Source organism: Helianthus annuus, chromosome 15 (assembly GCF_002127325.2).
Source record: "Helianthus annuus cultivar XRQ/B chromosome 15, HanXRQr2.0-SUNRISE, whole genome shotgun sequence".
Classification (NCBI taxonomy): Eukaryota; Viridiplantae; Streptophyta; class Magnoliopsida; order Asterales; family Asteraceae; genus Helianthus; species Helianthus annuus.
Window position 1 is genome coordinate 82268819 of NC_035447.2, and position 10615 is coordinate 82279433.

Sequence of the window (10615 nt, forward strand, 5' to 3'; positions counted from 1 at the left end):
TTTTTGTGCGTATATCATTGAACTATATATGAAAATATACTTGAGAAAACCGACGTTTATTGATATGCAACAACTTTTGCAACATCAGACTGAATATCATGGTCTCCCCGGGATGATAGGTAGTTTAGATTGTATGAAATGGGAGTGAGAACTTTGTCCAACTGCATGGCAAGGCTCTCACACAAGCGAATATTATGGAATGTTGGCCATGATGCTTGAAGCTGTTGCATCACAAGATCTTTGGATCTGGCATGCATTCTTTGGTACGCCAGGTTCATATGACGATATAAACATTATACATCACTCGCCCCTTTTCAATGATATAATAAATGGTGTTGGACCAAAAGGAACTTTTTTTTTTTTTTTTTGTAAATGAGGTTGAATACAAGTATCAGTACTATCTTGTTGATAGAATTTACCTGAGTGGGTTGTTTTTGTGAAATCATTTTCAAGAGAGAGAACCCTAGATCCTAAAAGAATAAAGTTTAACAAAGTTCACATGACGGCACGCAAAGACATCGAGCGAGCATTTGGTGTTTTGCAGAAAAGGTGGCGCATTTTGAGCATGCCTTGTCAATTGTATGAAAAAGATCAAATAAGAAACATGATGTACGCGTGCATCATTCTACACAACATGATTTTAGAGGATGAAGGGCGTGCAATAGTTGAATATTATGGCGAGGAGACTAAATCAAATAACGAAGACATTAGTAACGAAGAGAGAACTCAAAACCAAAATCTAATTGAGTCAAGACAAATAAATTCAAACCTTCGAGCTGATTTGGTAAAACATGTTTCGACACTTCCTAGATTCGACTCCATTGAAGATGAAGATGATTGATTGATTTTTTTTTTGTGATGTAATGTATTTTTTTTTGTAGTTATTTAATATAAATAAAATGTGTTTTTAAAATTACTTTATTAAATTCTATTATTAATATAAAAAAATTCGATCCATATGGCACCCCAACGCCGCCTGACCAGGTCCCTTCCACGCCCTACTTTTTTGGGTGTGGACTGATAGAGCTCACAAGTGTCACATGTCAAACAATGCCCCTAACCCAAGCCCCCCACACCCCATAGTCTAATAGTTTTTAAACTAACTACATGATATTTAATTGAACGTAAATTACAAAAAAAAAAAAAAAAAAACCCGAAAATCAATAGCATAGAATTATTTACAGAATGTTGTAATCGGAATACGATTCTTCACGATTAAACACCCACGAATTTATTATGGAGAAATCTAACTCAAAAACTCCAAATTACAGTTTTCCCTACCAATTTAATTGATATATATAGCTAACCTAAACGCGTTAGACTATAACTAGAAAACCTATTAATTAATTACATAATAATTATCTAAACACACTTCCTAACCTAACACATATAGGAACCTTAGATAGTATTCACTAATTAATTAATAATATTCTTTATTACTTGTCTTGCACTCCAAGCAATCCTCCTAGCCATACTTCACGCATGTAAGCCACAGATTAGACTAGGAATTCCCAACATTCACCCCCTGAATTTCTGAGTCGTATACGGGAGGTCTTCAACGCCAAGTAGATCTCGCATCTCCTTGAACTTGATTTTCGCCAATGCCTTCTTTGCCAACGGTTTTCGCATTTGTGTTCCAACCATGCACGCTTATAGGGTGTGGTCATGACCCTTATGGTCATCATGACCCTCCACATCAGCGCCATGTCACCCACTTCTAATCAATCATTCAAATGCATTACCCTAAGGGTGTGGTCATGACCCAAACCATTATTTTCTTATTTTAATTTATTTTTGTGAAAATGAAAAGAAAATATTTAAAAAGGAAAGTAGGCTCATGGTTGTCATGATTTAATCCATGTCAACCATGATCGATGAGACAAGAAGATGATGTAGCAATTCATTCATGATCCTATGTGCCATTAATGACCTAACCCATGCCCCACACCCTTTATTCTTACACATTTGCATGATTATTCCATTTTGATATTTGAACATGGGTGTAGGGAGTGGTTAGACACTTGAGAGTGGCAAACTAAAAAATCAACCAATGAAAGTGTGCCATGTCAAAGTGGTAAACTATGCTCAAAATGTTGGCAATGGTTAGACACTTGGTGAAGTGGTATACTATTTTTTTTTTTTAAAAAAAGAAAAATGTGTGATTGGTTGAGATGGCATGGACCCCACCACACAACCCCACTCTCTCCCCTCTCCTCCCTCTTCCCGAATCGGTATGCCTTCACCGATTTTGTCCACATTTTCAGCAATATAAAATCGGCAAACATGTTGGCGGTGGGTGATATGCGGTGCCGGGTGGGTTTACCGCCCCCACACCGGACACCCTAAATGAGTATCTGTCTCAAATTAAAATGTGATTCCATATATAATATTCTAAGTTTTACAGATATATACCTAAAATACCTATAACCAACTAAAATAGTTGTTGATAAAAACTTGAATTTCACAATAAAATTTGTTGATAAAAACTTGAATTTCACAATAAAATTTTAATAAACCCAATAAACATTCGTTAGTATAATAATTTGTGTCTTATATTCGTTGCCTAAACTTAACGAATGAACATGAACATATTAATTTTTTTAACAAACAATTCTTTGTTCGTGTTTGTTCGGTTAGTTTGCACCCTAAATAATATTAAAATTATTTGTTTTATAAATATTCCTGATCATCTCATTTTGATATTTAAAAACTAAACGAGTATCTCTCTTAAATTAAAATTTGACTTGCATTACAGAAAGATTTACAATATATACACTAAAAATCTATTACTATTTTAAACTTTTCTAATAAAACCTAACATTTTACAATAAATTAAAAAAAATACCAATTTTATTCAAAGTGACCAAAGATGAGAAAGACTGCCTTGATAACCAACACGTGTTTCTCCCATTTGCTTTTGATAACTTTGGTTTTTTTGCGTCAGAGGCTGTGAACCTACTTAGTCGGATTCAAAGGGTCATGCACAGTAATGTTATGACCCCACGATCTATGAATTAAGTTTTTAAAAAACTTAGTTTTGTTATTCGAAAATGGATAACGACGCATCTTGTTACCTTTAGTAATTTCCGGTTCGAGTTAATATTCAATATTTTTATCGGATAAAAGCTAACATTTTACAGTAAAATTAAAAAAAAAATTCCAAACCAACATTCGTTAATATAATAATCACCTCAAGAAAAAGACAAAAGTGAAAAGGCAATAAATGCAAATTTAGAAAAAAAGAGCGTTGATTATGCTAAAATGCGCACATGCCACACATCACGGCAGTCCAAGAAGACCATTATGTCTTTGTCTTTATTGTCCGCCATTTTCTTTCTTTTTCTTCACTTTTCCTCCATCCTTTTTTTTCTCTTGGGTCATCTTCTACTCCACTGTTTCCTACTCCTACTCTCTCTCTCTCTCCTCTTTCTCTCTCCACATATACATATAACCAATAATTACTTCAAACCCAAAACGAAACTGGGTTGTGCTAAAATCTTGAACTTTGATACTAAAATTGTGTAAAAGAAATACAGGGGAATTATTATTATTAATTATGGAGCAGGATGAAGGGAATAATAATAATAATAATGGAGGAATGTTTGTGAAGGTAATGACAGATGAACAAATGGAAGTTCTTCGGAAACAGATTGCGATTTATGCGACTATTTGTGAACAACTTGTTGATTTGCATAAATCACTTACTTCTCATCATGATCTTGCAGGTTGGTCTCTCTTTTCTTTTTCAAAATTCTGAGCTTGTTTAGTTAATTATTATTGTTTTGATGTTTTTGTGTGTGTGTGTTTATTTATTTATTTTTTTGGGGTTTAGGTTTTGGTGTAAATGTTAATGTAACTGGGGTTTGTTTGATTGGGTTGATTTTGGGATTAGGGTTCTTGGATTAGTGCCAAATTTGTTTAGTTTGTTGAATCATGAAATGTGTAGATTTGTTTGATGGATGATTAGAATGTTTTTTTTGTTGAATTATTGTGGGTTTTGTAGTTTAGTTAGATTCATTGAATTTTAGCATCATGGTATCTTTATGATCTTTTTATATTTAGATTAATTATTATTATTATATATTTTGCCAAATGGAAAAATTTTTTTCTCTTTTTTTTAGTTGTTGTTGTTTAAATGGGTTGTTTTCAGAACCCTTGATGAAATGCAGGATGTTTTTAATCTCCAATCGTGGGTTGTGTTCTTCCCTTAGATAGCGAAAATGTGTCTTGGGATTGCGAAATCGAAGTCTACAAGACAAGAAACATTCTTTTTTTTTTTTCTTTTTGATATGGCAACCCGAAAACTTTGAATTCGCTATCTAAAATAGCGAAGAACCCGGAGGTGAAGATAAAAGAAAGGCTGAAGATAAAAGAAAGGCCCAAGATGTCATCAATGGTTTTTGAAATATATCACATAAGGACTTTCTTTTTCTGTTTAGATAACCATTGTGCATTTTAGCAGGTATATCACTTGTTTAAAGCGGTTCAACTGCCGAATCACTTGACAACGTACACACCCAAAAATTTCTATAAAATGGGGGGTCGAAAACGTATATACCCAAATTTCTATACGAAAACTATATACTCTCCACTACTGAGCGAAAAGTGCGGGGGGTCGGCTGCCCCCTCCCGCCCCCACTATCCTACACCCTTGGTAATTAGATGTTTAAAGCGGTTCAACCGCAATTCCTTATAAGTTGTTAATAATAAACACAGGGCCTCTTTTGGACACTTGAGAGTTAAGAGGATTCTTCAGACAACTTGTATATAGAATTTAAGTCTTTGATGCATTTTCAACCAAGTTTTGATTATTATATGTTTTTAGCTTGATTTAGGGGATTTTGACTTTGGCAAAAAGTGATGATGTGGTAGCTGACATGGCAGTAACTTTGACCATGTTGACTTTTTTTGCTTTTATTTTCAGTGACCCCTTAAAACATGTTAACTTACCTAAATAAAAACTTTATATTAAAAGTTTGATCCAATGCCATAAATTTAAAAATCATTATTACTGTTTCAGGAGTTAGACTCGGGAACATATATAACGACCCGTTGGTAACATCCGGCGGCCACAAATTCTCCGGCCGCCAACGGTGGACCCCAACACCCGTCCAACTTCAGATTCTCGAGCGTCTTTTTGAGCAAGGAAACGGGACGCCAAGCAAACAGAAAATAAAAGAAATAACATCCGAATTATCACAACATGGCCAGATCTCTGAAACAAACGTCTATAACTGGTTCCAAAACCGACGGGCCCGATCCAAGCGTAAGCAACAAGTCTCCGCACCTAATAACAACGGCGAATCTGAAGTTGAAACAGAGGTTGAGTCACCCAAACCTCAGCAGAACTCAACATCAACAGCTGACGATAACATGTGTTTTCAGAATCCAAATGCGTGTTCTGTCGATCAACGGGCTAAAAAAGTTGAGCCCGTTTTCCCGTCTGATGCTAGCTCAAAGCCCGCTGGAAATGTAGGCCAGATGTCATATTATGGAAGTATGTTATCAAATCCAAGTAAGTATGAAATACTTTTAAACGTGCACAAATCAGGTTTTTGCCCCAAACTGGTTCGGGTTTGGTCAACAAAAGTCAAAACCAGGATCTGTTCAAACTGGTTCAGGTTGGAATCGGGTTTTAATGGTTTAAAACCAGATTTTGACCGGTCCGGGTCGTTTTTGACCGGGTTCAAACTGTTTCGAAGTATAGGGTTACAACCCGGTTTTAAGCTTACAGGTCGGTTCGAGTCCAACCGTGTTCAACCAAACCGGGTTCCAAAATCGGGTCTGTTTCGGGTTAAAAACCCGGGTTCGGTTCCCAGCCCGTTTTTTTTGTACACCTTTAAATCACAAGACGCGTTTAGTGAAGTGTTATCAATATGTGAAATGTATAACATTCTTATCAGCCGGTACAACATTTGATGCAGGAATGGACCGTATAATCGGGAAGATGGAAGTTCCAGGGAGCTACCAATCATATATGCAAGGTGATGAATACAACATGACAGGTTAAAGGTAAGCAGTTCGAGATTGGCTTTATATTTAACGTCTTGGCACCCAAGTATAGATGTTGGTAGTCTATGAATCTTTGTTGATCATTTCTTGTACTTCACTGCTCATGTTTTGCGGATGTTATATACATAGTATGCGTTTTTTGTTTAGTACGATGTTTGTTAAAAACAAATTGTTACTCGCATTTCCAACTGCTGTTATATATATAGTTTTGTTTTTGGAACAATCTATGGTTTTAGGGTATTCATGGGGTGGTATGTTTTGAAGCCCGGGTTCTCACTGCAGCAGCCTCTCGTCTCTATACTCTGGGATAGAGGTATGGTTTGTCTACATCCCACCCTTCTGAGTTCCCAGACCTTACTAGTAGCTTTGCTATAGGTGGGATTTTATTAACATGGAGCTACGTGGTTTTGTAAAACTTATTTTTCATATGTGTTGAGAAAGAGCGGGTTGGAACGGCATGTTCCCAAACCAAATCCAACCAAGCTATATTCGGACGGGTTATTGGTTTTAGATTTTCAAGAAAATTGTTTCTGATCGGTTATCGGTTGGTTTGTATATAAGTTTGTTTCCATTATATATGAGACATTAGTTGAATGTGTTGTAATCACTAGACTCATTTTGGGTCTAATTTGTACTTCCAAAAATTGAAGCAAATCGTTGGTTTCAGCCCAACTGGTTTGGAAACTTATACAGTTCGGCTCATGGATCACGATTTAAAAACAAGTTGAACGATTCGAGGTTTGGCTAGTTTGGTGATCTAACTAATCTACATTGCCGGTTCCAAGACATAAACCTCGAACTGTTCAACTTGTTTTTAAATCGTGATCCGTGAGCCGAACTGTATAAATATCCAAACCATTCAACTCTTTACTTTTCTTTTCTTTTATATATGGGTAAATTACACTTTTCGTCCTTTATGTTTGTATCGGATTGCAATAGATGACCTTTAACTTCAATAATTACACTCATAATCCTTTATTTGTAAAATCCAATACACCCTATGTCCTTTAGCATTAACCTGATTTATTTTAAACGTTAAATGATATCACGGATTAGGATTAAATACAAAGGATCCTAATTGTAAGAAGTGTAAGAAAGATTTATAGTGACAAGTGTCAAATAATCTAAAAAAACCCCACTACAAAAAAAAAAAAAAAAAAAAAAAAAAAAAACCTTAAACATCCACCACCACCAAAAACCTAAACCCCCCCATCACCCACCCAAAAAAAGGGTTAGGTTTTTTGGGGGTTTTTTGGTGAGGTATAGTTTTTTTTTTTTTGGGGGGGGGGGGGGGGTTTATAGTTTTTGGGGGTTTAGGTTTTTTGGGGTTTTTTTTTTGGGGTAGTCAAGCCCACCCGGGGTAGTGACTTGGGCGTTTGTACCCAACACACGCCCCATACCCCATAGTCTTATAAATATAATGATGGTGGTGGGGGTGGGATTTGGTGGTAGTGGTGATGGTGGGGGTGGGATTTGGTGGTAGTGGTGGCGGTGGAGTTGGTCAGAGAGTGGGAGGGGAGAGTGAACTGAGATTGAGATAGAGAGATTCAGGCCATTTATTTGTTTAAGGGTAAATTTCAATTTTCGTCCTTTATACTAGTAAAATTACTAACGTACCCTCGTGTGCAAGGCACATGTCATATTTAACTGAAAATTTTAATTTGGTTAGTGTTAAAGGACGCAAGGTGTAATAAGTTTTACAAATAAAGGATTATGAGTGTAATTATTCATCCATTACAATCCGATACAAACATAAATGACGAAAAGTGTAATTTACCCTTTATATATACATATATATTTTGTTGAACTGTAACTTTTATAAAAAAAGGCACAACCCAAATGTAGGGGCGACCAGCCAATCAACAGCAGAAAAAGACTTACATTACATTACATGAAACGAACACCACCTATCCCACGAAATCAGTAGATTCTTTTAGATTTTTTTTGGTTTTGAATATGTAGCAATTTATTATGTCTATTATTCATGAGTAATCTTAGCAATTTAAATTAGCTAAAGGCTTATGATGTTGAAAAAGTAAAAATAACAAGTCATAAACTGCCTAAACGAATCATTTTTGGACGGCTTGGATTGTTTGGTTATCCAACTAATCTAGTTAGTTTGGTTTACCGTTTTTTGAAACTATAGTTACTAGTTCAGTTCAAAAGTTTGTCAATACCGGTCGATAACACTCCAAATACAAAAAACTATTCAATCTTAATATGATAATAGATAAAGGGAATGAATAGTGAGTTTACAACGTGTCTGGGCCTTAGAGGTTTCTAAGGGCGGTGTTTGACTTCCTTGGCATTTTGCTATGTGTTATCTCCCTCATAGCTCCACCCTATCTTTCTTCTTAAAACAGCACCGCCTGGTGAAGCCATCACCTCTGATCCTGATACTCAACACTTGCTTCCTTCTTCACTTTTCCTAACCTAAATAGATCCGTCAACTAAAGCAGGTGCCCTAATCGACCTCTCAAGAAAACCATGGAGCCCTGTATGACATAGCTTGGAGCAATCCCGTCATTGATCAAGACGCTTGATTCCGGTGATTTGGATTCTCCATTCGCCGGACTCTACTCGCTTCTTAATATCGGAATCGGCAATGACTGCGTAATCGATACATCAGTAAGAGTAAATTCCGAACTATGAAACAAATCTTCTTTATAATGTTATCAGTTTGGCATATGTTTTACTGTTGTTCTTTGTGACTGTTCACGTATCACATTAAGCTAAATTTCTTGAAAATATCCCCTAAACTGAAATTTCAAGTATCGAGTTTGAGTTGTGGTGTGTAAAGTTGTAATTAATTTCCGGATGAAATCACAGAGGTGATCGTTGTATGCAGACTTGGGGGACTAGGGGTGGTTCACTAGTGATGGAATTCCATCACTCCCACTATCCAATCAAGTAATGCCATGTCATCAATCCAATTTCCATCACTAGTGATAGAAATGTAGGAGGGGTGGAATCACTAGTGATGGAATTCTATCACTCCCTCCCAATTTTTTTAATTTTTTATTTTAAATTAGAAATTAACAATAAAACACTAAAATTAAAAATTTCATTAATTTTAAAACATACTACTTCAATTTCACATACTAGAAACATACAATTTGTAAAAAAAAAAAAAAAAAAAAACCTACTACTCGAATTTAACATACTAGAAACATACAATTTAAAAAAAAAACTACTCCACGTCCGAATCCGGAAACTCCAAACCTAGAGAACCTACTAGTTCGATTAAATCGTATCTCAACCGAAAGTGAGTTTCTTCGTTACGCAATTGTAAATTGATATCTTGTGGAACTTGAACTTGTGTAGGAGGATCCGGTACCCAATCCGGGGATATTGCACGTCCGTCGTGTTTGATCAACATATTGTGCAATATGATACACGCATACACTATGCTATGTATTGCTTTCTTGGTCATCGAACGAACCGGTCGGTGTAGTATACCCCATCTACCCTTTAAAACACCAAATGCCCTCTCAACATCTTTTCTTGCCGATTCTTGCAATTTTTTGAACGCCTTTTCTTTAGCCTCGACAGGAAATGAGGGAGCTTTCACAAAAACAGACCAAGACGGGTAGATACCATCCACAAGATAAAAGCCTCGTCTGTAATGACGACCGTTAACATAGAAAGTGTAGGTCCCTCGGAGGTTGAGGATAAACCTATTCCTTGTTATGTTCAACACTCTAGCAAGTGCGGAATCCAAGCTAGAGTGCAAACCGTAGTTTAGATGAAAGCAAAGATTACAAAGAGAAAGAGTAGACAAGCAAAGTATCAAAGTTTTCTCTTGTATTTCAGTGGACACGGTTACAGACCTTGACCAAACTGAAATGCTCTCTTACAAGACTTGGGTTCACACACAAAAGCTCTCAACAACTTACACACACTAGCACCGAACTTCTGCTTGAAGTGAAACCCTCATGGGATATATATACCCATAACAGACAACCATGCACGAAGGATCAGGTATTCTGGTCGAAGGATCATCTATCGACCAGAAATACCATCGAAGGATATCGAAGGATCCAAACATACTTCGAAGGATTGTATATCCTTCGAGGTCCATAAAGATCCATCGAAAGACATCTTTCGAAGTCATCGAAGGATACATAACATCCTTCGATGACATCCTTCGAAACACATTATCTTTCAAACACTAAGTGTGGATGTTTGGCCAAGTCAAACCAGGAGGATGGTTGACTTGGTCAAACACACATTCCAACACATAAACAACATAACAAAGACGTAAACACAACAGACAAAAGACATCGTTTTATACATTACAAAATACAGACAAAGTACAGACACAAAGTGCACCAACAAACTCCCCCTTGGCTGTAGCTTTGTCTCGGTCTTCGTGTCTTAAGTCTCTGACGTCCTTTCCACGGTTAGATGATGTGATGACCATGCACTTCCTGCGTTCACCAGCAGATTGAAGCAGTATCGGGCCATCCTTTGAAACTTCATAGCTTGATCTCGATCCTGAACTAAGTAGTTGATTTCATGATCCTTCAAAACAATGATATCCGATCTGGACATATTTGTAATCCACATCGGATCGATTATCCTGAAGTTCTCCGAATTATCT

The 10615-nt window shown here is 36.4% G+C and overlaps 1 protein-coding gene across 2 annotated transcripts; it reads left to right on the forward strand.

Annotated features, from left to right (window-relative positions):
* Positions 1-3329: 3329 nt before the first annotated feature.
* LOC110911924 (WUSCHEL-related homeobox 8) lies at positions 3330-6235 on the forward strand. Of its 2 annotated transcripts, none has more exons than XM_022156580.2 (3): positions 3330-3725; positions 5021-5497; positions 5925-6235. In XM_022156580.2, exons 1-3 carry the CDS (start codon positions 3557-3559, stop codon positions 6008-6010), a joined length of 732 nt encoding a protein of 243 aa, XP_022012272.1. In that variant the 5' UTR covers positions 3330-3556; the 3' UTR covers positions 6011-6235. The 2 variants fall into 2 exon arrangements, with proteins under 2 accessions (XP_022012272.1, XP_022012271.1); XM_022156579.2 differs by having other exon boundaries at positions 3346-3725; positions 5021-5515.
* The last annotated feature ends 4380 nt before the right edge of the window (positions 6236-10615 follow it).